Here is a 17020-nt window from a genome sequence, read left to right on the forward strand (position 1 = left end):
TATATATATATATATACAGACACACACACCATATTTTGTTTATCCATTTATCAGTCAGTGGACACTTGAGTTGCTTTCACCTACGGATCTTTTCAATAATATTGCAGTAAACATGAGCATACAAATAGTCTTTTGAGCTCTTACTCTCAATTCTTTTGGATACATCCAGAAGTGAATTTCTGGATCATATGACATATCTAGTTTTAGTTTTATGAGGAACCAAAAATAATTTTATGATTATACTGTTTCCACAGCAGCTACACTGCTTTACATTCCCATCAATAGTGTATGAGAGGTCTAATTTCTCCACATCTTTGTTAACACTTGTTTTTTTCTGATTTTTACTAGCAGTTATCTTAATGGATGTTCAAGTTGGCAATTTTGCATAATAAGGAAAGAAAACTCTAAGATGGAGTCTAAAGAATTCTACCCAGCTTTTTAGGCTGTGTTCTGCCCATGTGTAAGAGGACAGTGTAAAGGAATTTAACAAAGCTCTCGCAATCTGGTGTTCTCTTGTTGGCCTAGCGCTACTTTCAGAGGGCTTTCATTTAGTTAAGTTTTAAATACTTAGAGCAGATAGTATTCAAGGTCTTCAGAAACACAAATGAAGTTAGAAAAGGACAACGTGTAATTGTAAGGGTTGACTACTTTTAGGTGTGTACTTGCTGGAGAGGAAGTTGTAGTTGTTTTCATGCATGGTCTTTTTTAAGAAGTCAACCAAATATGGAAAATTGGGACTCGGTAACTATTTTAGAAAGAAAGAACATTGACTGGGCAATGAAGAGAGCTAGTTTGCCAAGGAATCTGGGCAAACATTACTTAACAATAAAATGATGAAGTTGAGCTCTTTCAACTGTAAATTTCCATTATTATATTGTGTTATATGTTGTTGTCATATTTATATGATACTGTTTTTTTCAAAAGTACTTAAAACAGCAAACATCAACCCAGAGAGAAAAAAACCTTTTCCAAGAAGAAAACTGTAGATCAGAGACTTGTAAGGGGTTTAACCAAATTTCTTCTCATCTTCATCACCTCAGCTTTACTGTTTTTTTTTTTTTTTTTCCTTTCAATTGTCTGCTGGATTCTCTAAAATTTTGTATTCATTGTCATCCTCAGAAGGTAGTTGCTTAATTATTCGTGGTATCTTTGGAATGTCATATATTTAAGAAACTGGGGCCAGTTCTATGGTACAGCAGAAATAGGCTGTTCAAGGGACCAGCAGTTAGTATAATGGCTATGTCGCTGGACTCCCATGTAGTCGACCACGGTTTGTGTCCTGGACCCGGTGGCTTACACTTACTCTGGGCACATGTGTGTGCGTACCCAAGATCCTGAGAGGAGAATGGAGAAGAGATTGCGGCGTGGCTATCCCCCTGGGGGGTGCTTTCTTGCTTTTTGTCTCTCTGTCTCTATCTGTCTTCCTGGTGAGCACATGCGCCCTATAGCAAAAACCTCTAAAAATAAAAAACCTCTATACCAGTCAGCCTGAAACAGGCTGGACATGCAAGTGCCCAGTGTCTGAAGGTCTGGAGGATTGGAAAAGGGGGATCACAGAGTGACTAGGTCCTGTGGAGGATACTAATCTCTCTCTCTCTTGCATGCATTTGCTCTATAATGAATAAAGAAAAAAAAATCCTCTCTGGATACCAGGTGAGCAGGTTGCATAAACAAACATAGATAATTTAGCCTGTTTCTAAAGAGGAAATGGGAAGACAGTGTTTGTTTGGGAATCCTTTTGTAAAAGCACCAGGTGTTGGCAGCCATTCCCTGACAGTAGCCAAAACCAAGGCCCAGAGGAAACATAGGCCAGGAAATCCCTCTGTCCATTGACCCAAAAGGGTGTAGCTTCCAACCAGTGTCCTTGAGCATGATTCTCTGCTTTTCAATCTTTTCACCTTTAGACACTTTGCACTGCAGTTGGCTTCCTTTTTTCCTCCATGTGGTTGTCTAGGAGGAGAATGCTTGTTTGTGAATAACATCCATGTTCTAGGACAAAACTAAGGATATATGTTTTGTTCCTTTTAACCTAATGCTTTGCCATTAGAAGAGAGAATCAAACAGAAGACTATTTAACAGTATTTGTAGGTGTGGTTGTTAACCTTCTTTGGACTCCTTAAAGAATTTGGTGAAAGTTATGGGCCCTCTCTTCAGAAAAGCTCTGTACATATGCACTTTCAAGCAACGTCTGCATATCATTTCAGGGGCTGTGGACTGTACTGAATCCATTCTACTCCACAAGGTTGTCTTTACCTAATTATATCCATATATTTATGTAAGATGCATATATTGAATTCCGTGTTATAATGTTTGTTATGAAGTGTCTGTCCTTCCAAATATTGATTATTTTTTTTTCAAGTGCTTAGAGATGTAGAGAAAGCTGTTATGGTAAAATGTATACTGTATGTTATAAAAGAGTGCTTCATCCTCATAAGTTGCAACTCATAATAAACAAAGAGCAGAAGATGTGACTGTTGAGGGGGAAGGAGATAGGGACTCATCTGTGTTGAGCACCTACTATGTACCAAGCACCATCCCCTGCACCTGACCTATATGATCTCACTTAATTCTGATGATGATTCTATGATTGTGAACTTGTTCCAGTTGAGCTGGTGTGAACTGAGGCTCAGAATTATTAAGTCATTTTGAGTCTGTCCAACTCTACAGCCCACTTTCTTTGGTATGAAGAGGCTATCAAAGAGAACACAAATTTTCCTACTCAAAATGCCAGGCCTTAGACAGGAGGCAAGCCTCCTGGGAACATTGGTACCTGAGCAGCAGGGAAGAGATGGGAGCAGTGAATGCATTTTCCTAAGGGTACATAAGAGGCAGTGGTATGCCACTGAGGTCATCTTGCATGAAGCCAATGCCTGAATTGAAACAGGAAGATGGCATTAGAAGACACAGCTTCCCTGAATTGGTGCAGCCACCACTGTTTTTTCCTACCTCCTGAAAAAGTGAGCAAGAAGGAAAGAAAAGGAATCTGGGCAAACATTACTTAACAATAAAATGATGAAGTTGAGCTCTTTCAACTGTAAATTTCCATTATTATATTGTGTTATATGTTGTTGTCATATTTATATGATACTGTTTTTTTCAAAAGTACTTAAAACAGCAAACATCAACCCAGAGAGAAAAAAACCTTTTCCAAGAAGAAAACTGTAGATCAGAGACTTGTAAGGGGTTTAACCAAATTTCTTCTCATCTTCATCACCTCAGCTTTACTGTTTTTTTTTTTTTTTTTTTCTTTTAATTGTCGTCTGGATTTTTTAATGTATTCATTGTCATCCTCAGAAGGTAGTTGCTTAATTATTCGTGGTATCTTTGGAATGTCATATATTTAAGAAACTGGGGCCAGTTCTATGGTACAGCAGAAATAGGCTGTTCAAGGGACCAGCAGTTAGTATAATGGCTATGTCGCTGGACTCCCATGTAGTCGACCACGGTTTGTGTCCTGGACCCGGTGGCTTACACTTACTCTGGGCACATGTGTGTGCGTACCCAAGATCCTGAGAGGAGAATGGAGAAGAGATTGCGGCGTGGCTATCCCCCTGGGGGGTGCTTTCTTGCTTTTTGTCTCTCTGTCTCTATCTGTCTTCCTGGTGAGCACATGCGCCCTATAGCAAAAACCTCTAAAAATAAAAAACCTCTATACCAGTCAGCCTGAAACAGGCTGGACATGCAAGTGCCCAGTGTCTGAAGGTCTGGAGGATTGGAAAAGGGGGATCACAGAGTGACTAGGTCCTGTGGAGGATACTAATCTCTCTCTCTCTTGCATGCATTTGCTCTATAATGAATAAAGAAAAAAAAATCCTCTCTGGATACCAGGTGAGCAGGTTACATAAACAAACATAGATAATTTAGCCTGTTTCTAAAGAGGAAATGGGAAGACAGTGTTTGTTTGGGAATCCTTTTGTAAAAGCACCAGGTGTTGGCAGCCATTCCCTGACAGTAGCCAAAACCAAGGCCCAGAGGAAACATAGGCCAGGAAATCCCTCTGTCCATTGACCCAAAAGGGTGTAGCTTCCAACCAGTGTCCTTGAGCATGATTCTCTGCTTTTCAATCTTTTCACCTTTAGACACTTTGCACTGCAGTTGGCTTCCTTTTTTCCTCCATGTGGTTGTCTAGGAGGAGAATGCTTGTTTGTGAATAACATCCATGTTCTAGGACAAAACTAAGGATATATGTTTTGTTCCTTTTAACCTAATGCTTTGCCATTAGAAGAGAGAATCAAACAGAAGACTATTTAACAGTATTTGTAGGTGTGGTTGTTAACCTTCTTTGGACTCCTTAAAGAATTTGGTGAAAGTTATGGGCCCTCTCTTCAGAAAAGCTCTGTACATATGCACTTTCAAGCAACGTCTGCATATCATTTCAGGGGCTGTGGACTGTACTGAATCCATTCTACTCCACAAGGTTGTCTTTACCTAATTATATCCATATATTTATGTAAGATGCATATATTGAATTCCGTGTTATAATGTTTGTTATGAAGTGTCTGTCCTTCCAAATATTGATTATTTTTTTTTCAAGTGCTTAGAGATGTAGAGAAAGCTGTTATGGTAAAATGTATACTGTATGTTATAAAAGAGTGCTTCATCCTCATAAGTTGCAACTCATAATAAACAAAGAGCAGAAGATGTGACTGTTGAGGGGGAAGGAGATAGGGACTCATCTGTGTTGAGCACCTACTATGTACCAAGCACCATCCCCTGCACCTGACCTATATGATCTCACTTAATTCTGATGATGATTCTATGATTGTGAACTTGTTCCAGTTGAGCTGGTGTGAACTGAGGCTCAGAATTATTAAGTCATTTTGAGTCTGTCCAACTCTACAGCCCACTTTCTTTGGTATGAAGAGGCTATCAAAGAGAACACAAATTTTCCTACTCAAAATGCCAGGCCTTAGACAGGAGGCAAGCCTCCTGGGAACATTGGTACCTGAGCAGCAGGGAAGAGATGGGAGCAGTGAATGCATTTTCCTAAGGGTACATAAGAGGCAGTGGTATGCCACTGAGGTCATCTTGCATGAAGCCAATGCCTGAATTGAAACAGGAAGATGGCATTAGAAGACACAGCTTCCCTGAATTGGTGCAGCCACCACTGTTTTTTCCTACCTCCTGAAAAAGTGAGCAAGAAGGAAAGAAAGCAGTAGGAAAAGATATGTGGGTTCCCAGAAAAGTAGGTCAGGTTCTTCCCGTGTTTGGGTCTGCTCCCAATCTCTTCCCTGGCACTCTTCATTCTCTCTAGAATTCACCCCATGGCTCTGAGGCCCTGCTAATAAAGCTTGTTGTGTTTATGAGATATTCTAGGGTGATCAGTGGCTTGAGCTCTGATTTACAGTGAGGAAAAATGAAATAATAATATTCTGCTTTGGGGTTTCTATCAGTAACTGTGGGACAGCCTATACTAATCGAATTAACAGATTTTCCCTCTCCTATGATAAAAACCAGAATTTATTTTTAGAGATATTACTCTGGAATGTTTTCTAATACTTTTTTTTTTTTTTGGTAGTGGAAAATTTGCAAGGTTACATTTGCTGGCTAGTACTTATTGGGTACAAGTCAGTCTCAAATGCTAGGCTCCCTGGTGGGTAACCAAACTGAGACTCAACCCACTCTTGGAGCCTGGAAAAGAAGCCTGTTGAGATATCATGAATTTTCATCATGAACTAGCAAACACCAGAGGCCAGTAGGAAACCAAACTAATAATACACTATCTTTTCTCACGTCTGTATAAAAGAGCCTAGTCAAATGAATTATGAAGAGAGAAATTATACTTTTTAATCTCCTGTGCCTTCACTCAGCCATGAATGGTATTAGACAGCCTATACTAATCGAATTAACAGATTTTCCCTCTCCTATGATAAAAACCAGAATTTATTTTTAGAGATTTTACTCTGAAATTTTTTCTAATATTTTTTTTTTTTTTGGTAGTGGAAAATTTGCAAGGTTACATTTGCTGGCTAGTACTTATTGGGTACAAGTCAGTCTCAAATGCTAGGCTCCCTGGTGGGTAACCAAACTGAGACTCAACCCACTCTTGGAGCCTGGAAAAGAAGCCTGTTGAGATATCATGAATTTTCATCATGAACTAGCAAACACCAGAGGCCAGTAGGAAACCAAACTAATAATACACTATCTTTTCTCACGTCTGTATAAAAGAGCCTAGTCAAATGAATTATGAAGAGAGAAATTATACTTTTTAATCTCCTGTGCCTTCACTCAGCCATGAATGGTATTAATTCAAAATACTTGTAAAAAGAATTTTCATGAGAAGGATTTGAAGCAAGACAAAGTAGGTATACGATGGCAGTATAGAGTCAAATCTAATTATTAAAGAATCTTAGAGATAATCGAGGTGCTGCCTAGTTATGTACAACAGATATTGAGTATTCCCTGTATTTAAGGCACAAAGACTATGCATAAGGCACATGCTTATTTTCTATGACAGAAAACAGAATCGGCCAGAAGGCTGGTTGAAATACATATTGCTGAGTCCCACCCAGAGTTTCTGATTCAGAGTTTCTGGGTGGGCCCGAGAACTGGCATGTCAGGAGTGTTCCCAGGTCGGGTGGCTGCTGGTCCGAGATCACACTGTGAGCATGGCTCCACACCCAGCTGCAGGTGACTTTTCCAGGGTTTGCTGAACACATCTAAGGCAATGGCTGCCAATAGCAGCAGGTGACCTTCCTCAGAGTGGACTGATACTGTACTGAACCGTGAGTCCAAGTAGCTCTATCCATGGTGCTAATTCTGCCAGCTGAAATAATTCCGGCTATACCTAATCCCCGATTCAATGCCTGTACAAACACACTTATCCTAAGAAAAAGAAGAGACAAAGGTCTGTTTGGCAAATAATATTATTGCAGTATGCTCTGTGTCAGGGGATGCTGTTCAGTCTAACTCTATTGTTCTATTTAATGCCTAAGTTTAGATTTTTAAAAAGTTAAGAGTTCACATACAATAAAGTGTACAAATTGTATGTGTACAGCTTGTTGAAATTTTACATGTGTTTACACCAATACTCCTTCCACTCAAGACATAGACTATCTTCACAATGCCAGAAGATTCCCTGTGCACTTTCCCAGGCAGTACTCCTGCATCGAGTTAGCCATTACTCTATTTTGATTGCCATGGATAAGCAGTTCCTGTCTTGAACTTTATGTAAGTGGGAGCACAGAAAATGCATTCTTTGATATCTGGTGTTTTCACTTAATGTGACTATGAGATTCAACCATGTTATAAGTAGCACTATAATTTTTATTGCTGTGTAGGAAACCCACATTTGACATGTTTAATCATATTTAATTCCTTTTTCTATCTCACATTTCAGACTGCTAATAATGCCAACTAGTATCACTGCTTATTATGAAGCAATACGTATGCTAAGCTCATTACATCACTTATATTTTCAATCGTGTAAAATTGGTACTGCTATTAATTCATTTAATAGATGGGATAGCCAAAGCTCGGTAACTTGCCCAAGATCTCACAGCTAAGACGTGGAACCAGTCTTTGAATGCAGGTCCTTCCGACTTATGATCCTGTTTTCTGAACTGTGTATCTCCATGCCTTTTATTCTTAGTGCTTCACCAGTGAGCAGTGCAGAACATGCAGTTTCCTTTGATTTCAAGGCCTTTTCCATTTTCAGCCCCCCCTTTCTTCTTTCTGTCTAATGGTTCTAAGGCATCGTCAAGCATGCTAGACTTGCAATGACATTTGTCAACATGCCTTCTTCATTTTCCCTGCTCCTTCAGATGAGCAGATCTGTTGGGAGCACCTTCCCTCTTACACGACTGTCTTTCTACAAAAACAAACTTGGCTTATTTGCTAGCTCTCTGATCACTTCCAAAATTCCTGCCCTTGATAAGTGTAAATAATGGAAGAATCAGTTCTGCCCTGGGGTTCCTATTAAGGTTACACCTAAATCGTCTCTGAAAAATAATTGTCTGTTCTGTTGAAGGAAATGTTTAAACTTCCTTTGACTTCAGTGTCTAGTAAACCCTTATCCAAAAGAAGTTTATTCTTAAGAACAAACTACTGTTGAAATGTATGCCTCATTTCCTGTCTTATTTTGCTAATTAGAATGGGAAATTGCTGCTTAGCTTATGCCATCTACTTGAATAGATTTAGAAAGATAATCAGATGCTTTGTAGCAGTGTTAAGTCTGGCTTTCATTCAGTATCTACATAAAAAGTCTTCACATAAACTTATAATTAAGAATTCTCATTTTTATTTTCAAATTTTTCAAAGTGCATGCAGATCTCCAAATCTGAATTTTTACTGCTAAGTACATAGATAAAATGTTTGGGCTTAACCAGGTAGGTGGTCTACTAAACAATTCTCTGTGTATTTTAATAAGAGATAAAGGTCAGGAGTGAAATGGGATGCTCTTTGCTTAATCTGTCATCATATGAGCTTTTTTTTAAAAAATAAATCACATAAAATTCATTTATCTGTTTATTTTTCTGTAATTCTAAAGTATGTCCTAAGATTTATGCTGGGGAAAGCTTGGGAAATGTTTTGTTTTTGTTTTTTAGAAAGAGTCATAATCTTTCTGCACAAACAGTATGCTTTGGGCAACTAAATGACTAATGAGGGGAAAGGTTTTCTTTATGAAATAATTCTACATGGAAGGAATGATACAATTAGAAATCACCATTTGACAACTCATGAAATAGTAGGTCTAGCATCATCAATGATGGCTCAAACTATTATGTGAAAGATGGTTGGGGAACTTTATTATGGAGGAGCAGGATGACAACACTTGATCCTCCTATAAGTTTTATCACTACTGAAAATAGACAATGTTTGTTATACACCTTCTGATATGACATAGAGAGCACTCAGCATCACCTATGAAGTTTTCATCACCTGTGAAGTAGTTCAATCGCACTGAACCCAAATCTAACCAAGCTTTTAGCTCTAACTATCAGAACACAAGGAAATGCAGGGGATCGAGGTGTGGTTCACAACCTTGACTGCACATTCCAATGTATTGAGAGGAAGTTTTAAAGTTCTGATAGCCAGGTAGGCTCAGACCAGTTAAATAAGAATCTTTGGAGCGAGGCATCAGTATTTTTTATAACTGCTCCAGATGTTGCAGTGTCAACCAAGGGTGGAAACTAGGGTGAGAGAGGAGCAAGTAAAGAACACAACATGAAATGCAAAGTAGGAGGAATTCTACAGGACTAGTGACCAATGTTTTACCACATCTGTGTAGCATGAGAAGAAGGGTGGGAAAGGGGACACTTTGCAGATTACAAGAGACTTAAGATAATAAGCAAAGTGTAATGTGGGAACTCTCTTCTGATCCTGATTCAAACAAATCAATGATAGCAAGACATTTTTTAGAGTATCAGGAAAATTGAAATGCAAATTGGGTATTACAATGATAAAGTATCAGACATTCATTTTGTTACTCATAGTAAGAGTTTTGTGATTATATTAAAAAAGTCTTTATAGTTAACATATTGAACCATTTGTATATGAAATATAATGTCTTAGGGCCAGCCACATGGTGTTGTAGTTAAGCCAGCTGGATCTCACATGGCATACTGTGTGGTTAGAATCTTGGACCCGGAGGCTTGAAAAGCAGGCCAGGCACATGTGCGTGTGTATCCCAAATCCTGAGAGTACAGAGGAGAAGGGATTGCAGCCTGGTCATCTTCCCTCAGGGATGCTTTCTTATTTTCTCTCTCTCATGAGTGCACACACCCTATAGCAAATTTAAAAAATAAATTTAAAAAAAGAAAAAGAAAAAAAATACCTTGGATTTATTTTAAAATATTTCGGAAGGGAATAGATTAAGAAAGACACAAAAGATTGGTAAAAATGTTGATCACTGTTAAAGTTGGCTGATAGCGGTAAGGGTGATTTTTATTATTTTTCTATACCTTTGTATATTTTTAAAATTTTTATAATCAAAGGTGCCAAGGGATGCATACTGGTGAGCTATATGATAGCATATCTCTTATATTGGGATGCATTATCAGTACAAAGTCTTAGAAGTTCACATGAAATGCAAGCCTGCAGTAAAATCAAGTCTAATCCTCAGGGTAGGCAAAACAGCTCCATTTCTTTTCAGAATTTTTTTTAACGGTATAAAATTTAAATTTTATGACCATGTTTGGACCTTTTTTACACATAACACAATGGAAATGTTCATACTTATTTTTTTCCCCAAGGAAAAATTTCTGAATCATAACTATGCTGCACCATAGAATAGAAATATTAGTTTAGATACTTATTCACGTTTCTAAAGACACAATTTTACTTCCAAAATCTGAAGTCAGAAGTCATCAGTATGATTTTGTAGTACTGTATCTCAGGCTTTACCTAAAAATCCATTATTATTCAGATAAAACAGCCCCGGTCACATTTTTTTCAAAAGCTTCTGCCCCACCACAACTTCCTGAGATCTATGAAGAAACTGTAATCTTGTGACCAGACTCCACATGGTACTGGCAGTTTTGTAATTGTAAGAAAAAAGCGGTGCCTGATTTTATGTGTCAATCAGTTGTAGTCTGCTGATCTGATTAGAAGCCTTGACAAATGCCTGGTGGCGATTGCAAATAACTGCCAAGCATATGGGGATGATGTAGTAGCCCGTTGTTTTGGGATCAGCTCTTGTACAAGAATAAAGAAACAAAAACATCTGTAAGTAAGGAATCAGAAAAATAATTGTCCACAACCAAAAAGGTAAGGAGAGTAACCGAGCTTTCAAGGAGAGTGTCCATGTGATTCCTTCAAGAGGCTCTTTGGGGTGCGGTTGAATGTGCTCCAAGGCCAGCCTGTTGTGAGTGTCGTTGATTTCAAAAGCATAGTAAAACACTGCTGCACTTGCTAACAGATACAGTCCCACTCCAATCCAGCCCATCCGCTGACGGAAGTTTATCATTCTCCATGCTATGCCTTCCTGTCCCAGGCGGCCCACCTGCGGTCCTGGATGCCGCCTCAGTCCAGAATATTATGTATATACTCAGTTACTTATTACAGTTGTGTCTTATTTGCAGATAATGCTGGACCTCCTCCTTCTACTGTTATCAACCAAAATGAAACTTTTGCCAAAGTCATTTTTAAGCCTACGGTGGTACAACAAGCCAGGATTGCCCAGAATGGAATTTTGGGTGATTTCATAATTAGATATGATGTCAACAGGGAACAGAGTGTTGGGGACATCCAGGTAATGGTTTGTTGTTTCTCTTTCATGTTGATTGCTTGATACCTTTCCTAAATTCAGAACTATGGATCCCAATATTTAACCTACTAGAGAGAGAACTTTCTGGTTCCTAGAAAATTTGTGTTAACCCAGGATATGTCTCCAAAGAAACTAGTGGGATCTCCTGATTGGAAGCCAAGGGTCCTTCATTTCTGCTTCAGTAATCTGAAGAGCAAATGAAATCTGTAATCTAATTCTCTGGGTGATGTTTCATATGTGATTAGAATTTTAATTGCTTTTCAATTTTAATTAAAAGAGAATATTCCATGGCTCACTTCTCATTAGGCTTTATTGCTCCAAATATGGGGAGGGAATATTAAAATACATTAATGGGAATGTAGAATGTAGACAGTCTTCATGTCTCAACTTGAAGGATGCTTTCTAAAAACCAAATAATGCGGGCTGGCAGATGAGTGGTGGTTAAGGCACTAGACTCCCACATGGCCAACCACAGTTCAAGCCCTGGGCCTGGAGACTGACCTTCTCACTTTCTCTATCTCTCTGGCCAAATTAAAAATAATCATCATCATAATAAATAGACGAATACATTATTCTTAAAAAATAATGAAGGAATCAGGATTCTCAAGTAGCAAGGGTCACAGGGAATGGGTAATTACAGTTGAGTTACTACTCATAATCAATCAATTTTTAAGGGATCATTCTAATACAGATTAAATTAGCAGTTAGTTCTCTTGGAGGAATCAGGACCATAGAAAATTTGCTCTGGGTATGAAATATAACCCGATATTCTGCTTCATACTGTCTTTGACTTTTAGAAGTTACATAAACTATCCACTTTAAGGATTTTTTTCTCCCTCCTCACTACCATTTTCTTTCTCTTTTTTTTTCTCCACCAGGTCCTAAATGGTTATTTTGTGCACTACTTTGCTCCTAAAGACCTTCCTCCTTTACCCAAAAATGTGGTTTTTGTGCTTGACAGCAGTGCCTCTATGGTAGGAACCAAACTCCGGCAGGTGAGCAAGTAGAACTGCCATGTCTTCTCTGCCTTTTGTCTAGGGCTGTGATCTGCTTTTTGAATACAGTCCAGGTGATGCCAAATGTCCACTTTACCATCCAGCTATTTCTGCCTATGGAGAACATTCCTGAACTGATTCAGTCAGTCTGTCATTTCAGCACGCTGGTTGTGAGAGAGCAGGAGGACATGCTGTAGAAACATCTTGAAGTGAAGGCACTGGCAGAGTGCGGAGTGTGAGGAAGATGGGTGGACGCTGAGAGGGCCGTTTGACAGCTCCATTGTTGGCAGAATAACTCTGTCCAGTGATGATTCCTCTGAGAACAATGGGATAGAATTATTAAAAAGCCCTTGACTTTCTTAGAACAAAGAACTTGGGTATTAATAATTGGGGGATGATATTCTTGCAGAATTGAGGGCGAATCTTAAAATTCTAGGGCTGGAAGGGACATTAGGGGACATGTAGTCTGTACTGAAACATTTAATTATCCTGAGAATACAACTATTTACATTTTTCTTACAAAACACTAGAAAAGGCCATTATTTATCTTATTTCTGGTATCATAAATATCACTATTGTGTGTGTGTGTGTGTGTGTGTAATATATTTCCAAATCACATTATTGGAAAACTGCTACTAGCTGCCAAATCAATTAACATCTCTATTCACAGAAAACTGGGACCACTTAGCCTTTCTTTTTAAATTTATTATCTACTTTTATTATTTAACAAAACTTTTGTGGTTTAATGAATAAAATAGTCTCTCAGAGCCATGCCACCTGTCTCTACCCACGGGTCCCATCCCACGTGCATTGAACCTAGTTCCAGCTGATAGACCATTGCGAATGTGGGCCTGTCGGTGCCATGGTGGTTAAGGCAACTGAATCCATATGGTCAACTGTGTAATTTGGACATGGCAGCTTGAAAGACATAGAGGCACATGTGCGTGCCTCCCCAAATTCCTGAAATGACACATGGAGGCAAAGGGATTATGGTGTTGACCTCCTGAGTAGGGGTGGGAGGGGATGTTCTTTTTGTTTCTCTCCAGCGAGACAAGTGCCTTCTAGAAAACACAAAAAACAAACAAAAATATTGCAATACTTTTTCACAATCTATTACTTTATAAATGATATCTTTGGCAATTTGTATTTTTAAAATCTGTTGATCTTTTCTTTATGGCATATAGTTTTTCTTTACTCCGAGTAATAGAAAATATAGTGCAAAATGTCATGTGAGGGCCCAGCCCTCATTGTAGCACACATTGGATACTGTTGCCTGGCATGTTGAGGTCACATGATTGGCCCAGATTCAATTCTTGGTTCACCCTAAAAATCCATTTACGATTACAAGTACCTGTAGTCCCAGCTACTCAGGAGGGAGGCTGAGGTGGGACGATCATAACATGGTGAAACCCTGTCTAAAACTCCACACACGCACATGCACACGCACATGCACACACACACACACACACACACACACCACACCACTGAAATCTGAGAATAAGATTTAACTATTTTCTTTCAGGGTTTAGCCAAATGTAATTTTTAACTAATACAGAGGGCAGATAACCTCACCTTTTAAATCAGCCCCTTATAGGTATTCAACATCATAATTTGTACAAATTCAACTTGCCAACTTCTCATTTTTATGACTTTGCCTTTCTTCCTGCATCTCTTTTTCTTTTTTCTTTAGAGGGATTTTTGCTCCAAGGTGCATGCACCCACTGAAGCGACAGAGAGAGAGACAGAAAGTGAGAAATCAACTTCTGGCGGGTATGGCCATGGCACAGTCCCTTCTCCTCTTCTCTTCTTAAGATTTTGAGCACAAACACACACAGACGTGTCCAGAGTGAGTTTTAAGCTGCCGAGTCTGGGACTTGAAATGTGGTCAACTTCATGGGAGTCCAGCATGTCACCATTATGCCATTTGCAGTTCCCTCTTCCTGCATCTCTGACCTAAGATTACTTTTCTTTAGCTTGAAGAACATCCATTAATATCTTTTTTGTTGTGAAGAATTCTCCCAGTTTTTGTTTGTCTGAAAAGTATTTACTTCACTTCAGTTTTTAAGGATATTTTTACTGAATGTGGAATTCTAGTTTGGTAATTATTTTCTTCAGTCCAATGAAGATAGATTCCATTGTCTCTTGGTTTCCTTTGTTGCTTTTAAACATTTTTAACTGTTGTTTCTCCAAAAGGATTCCCTTGTGGTTGACTCTTTAATATGTTCTTTGTCTCTTTAGTTTTCTGCTGTTTTAATTTGACGGTGCTAGGTGTGGATTTCTTATTCATTCTGCCTGAAGTACCTAGGACTTCATGAATTTATGGATTCATGGAAAAATCTCCAGCAAATATCTGTGAATTTGTTCTGGTCCACTTTTCCTTCTGGGACTCCAATGTTATCTCTTCTCTTCATAACAACTATCCTTCCCACGCTCTCTTCTATATATGCCAGTGTTTGTTTTTCCATGCGAAATCTACCTTCCAGTAAACAAATACTCTCTTCATATATCTAATCTGCTGTTAAACTCATGTGCTGAGTTATTTCAGTTACTGTATTTTTTTAGTTCTGGAATTTCTATTTATTTCTTTTTTAAATCTTCTCTGCCAGATTTTAGAATTTTTAGTTATTTTACTAGATTTTTAATAATGTTTCTTTTTTTTTTTCTCAACCACAATAAACATAGTTATTTTACATCTGTGTTGGATAATTCCAAACTTTGGAGCCCCTAAGTGGCTGTTTTTAATGTCTCTCATTTTTGTCCTTGTGTGACTGGTTATCTTTTCATGGACTAGTTAATAACTTGTTTGTAGAAATCATTTGAAACCTAAGATGATGGTCTATTCCTCTAGAGAAGATTTCGAGTTTTTTTTGTTAGGTATTTGGGAAGAATTAAAACCGGGACTCTTTTTAATTCATTTTCAGGGCTTGAGATTTTTCCGGGCAGCTCAGATGGCTCAAAGCTGGATTGCAGTCCTTTCAAGAGTGGTTATATTTCCGCTTTGTGCAGAGGGTAGGAGGTTTTCCAGAATAACTATTCCTGGTGGACTCTAGACTTTAACTTTTGGCATCCTGAGCAACGAAAATGTGCTCAGCCTCTTGGATATCTCTTTGGCCTTAATAAACATCCCTTAGACAAAAGCGATTCCCAAATGCTAAGCTGACTTCTTTAAGTTTCTATCTTCTCCTAGACCATATTCCTCACTGTTTTGTTAGCTCGATGAGACTTTCAAAACTTGTAATAAGTATGTTTTCTTTAGCTTTTTTAGTAGTTCTCTGTGGGAAGATTGAATCCAAATCACCTGTAGGTTTCCTAGTTTTTAATTTTTTCAAAAATTTACCAGACAGCACATGTGCTTGTTGGGAGAGGAGGGGGAGAGAAAGTGAGAAAGCACTTCCACCGTGGTCACGTCACAGTCCTTCCTGCTTCATTTCCCCCCTCCTTTGGGGACACTGGTGGGCACGTATGAACATGTGCTCATTGTGTTTTTCCAAGTTGCCAAGTCTGGGACTGGAACCACGTGGGAAGTCATGTAGGATACAGATACCTTAACCACCAAACCATGAGTTGGCCCAGTTTCCTGAAGTTTTACCCCACCTTTTTTTTTAATTGTCAGTGTGTGTGTATGCTTGCCACAGATAGAGAAACAGAGAGAGGGGGAGAGGAAGAAAGACCCCCCCCCCCCCACGAGGAGATGTGGTCATGCTGCATTCCCATCTCCATTTTTCATCCTGTTGGGATTTTGGGCATGCACACAAGGTGCCTGGTGTGTTTTCAAGCCACTTGAGCAAGGATTCAAACTGTGTGGCTGGTGGTGGAAGCTCCAGCTTCCTTATCCCTTAGGCAACAGGGCCAGCCCTGGTACTTCTTAAAAATATAACATGGAACATTTTTAATATGTCAGGTTTTATGCTAAGAGTATCACATGAATTATTTTTCACAAGGATATGTAATCTTTTTTTTTTTTTGTGAGAGGTTTTTGCTACAGGGCGCATGTGCTCACTAGAGAGACAGAGAGAGACAGAGAGAGACAGAGAGACAAAAAGCGAGGAATCAATCCCCAGGGGGGATGGCCATGCCTCCATTCTCCCCTCGGGATCTTGGGCATGCACGCACATGTGCCCAGTATGAGTTTAAGCCACCGGGTCCATGATGAACTGCGGTCGACTACATGGGAGTTCAGCGACATAGCCATTATGCTAACTGCTGGTCCCATGGATATTTAATCTTTATAAAAATTTTATTGTCATCTTTATTTTACTGATGAAGAAACTGAGGCTTTACATATATAGGTAATTTTGTTAATACATGGTAGGGCCAGGCTTCAGTACCAGGTCTGACTCTGAAGCCCAAGCCCAAGATACTGTGGTACATTCATGGAAATAGGATGTGGATTCGCTGAGAGAAGTGCAAATGAATACAAGGTTATGTAGTTTTACTTCTCAAGACCTAATCAAGGGCACTGCATTGTAGAAGGCAGGGGATATCCTTGCATTATGCAAGAGTAATGCAATGGCAGGTGTCAGACCACTTGTTATTCTCCGTTTTCCCTTCATTCCTGGGTATTAAAATCCCATTCCTTGCTCATCACTGAGGGTCTGGCATGCACTCTGCTGGCTTCTAAGTGACAGCCTGGCCTTTTTCCAGGAGAGCCCCCTAGACCAGCCAACTACACATCTGAGCAACTTCTACAGCCCCTCACGGCCGAGAATGATGTTGAAAACTGCTATTTTAGCAAGTCTCAGTTTCTCTGCCCACAGTATTCAGCACAAAGCATAGTTGGTCCCTTGTAGAGCTTCGTATATGATGTGTTATATATATA

At 39.1% G+C, this 17020-nt stretch overlaps 2 protein-coding genes across 3 annotated transcripts in view; one reads left to right on the forward strand and one right to left on the reverse strand.

Moving 5' to 3' along the window:
• ITIH5 (inter-alpha-trypsin inhibitor heavy chain 5) overlaps positions 1-17020 on the forward strand; it is a 105000-nt gene that overhangs the window by 52467 nt on the left and 35513 nt on the right. For both annotated transcript variants that reach the window (XM_006150046.3, XM_006150047.3), the window contains exons 6-7: positions 11022-11191; positions 12085-12201. In XM_006150046.3, coding sequence (XP_006150108.1) covers positions 11022-11191; positions 12085-12201 — 287 coding nt within the window. The remainder of the gene's footprint in view (positions 1-11021; positions 11192-12084; positions 12202-17020) is intronic.
• On the reverse strand, positions 10439-10987 carry LOC114008041 (transmembrane protein 251). The gene has a single exon (XM_027772466.1). The coding sequence runs from the start codon at positions 10904-10906 to the stop codon at positions 10511-10513; it is 396 nt and encodes a 131-aa protein (XP_027628267.1). The 5' UTR covers positions 10907-10987; the 3' UTR covers positions 10439-10510.

The sequence above is a fragment of the Tupaia chinensis genome, unplaced genomic scaffold, assembly GCF_000334495.1.
Source record: "Tupaia chinensis unplaced genomic scaffold, TupChi_1.0 Scaffold000275_1, whole genome shotgun sequence".
Taxonomy (NCBI): domain Eukaryota; kingdom Metazoa; phylum Chordata; class Mammalia; order Scandentia; family Tupaiidae; genus Tupaia; species Tupaia belangeri.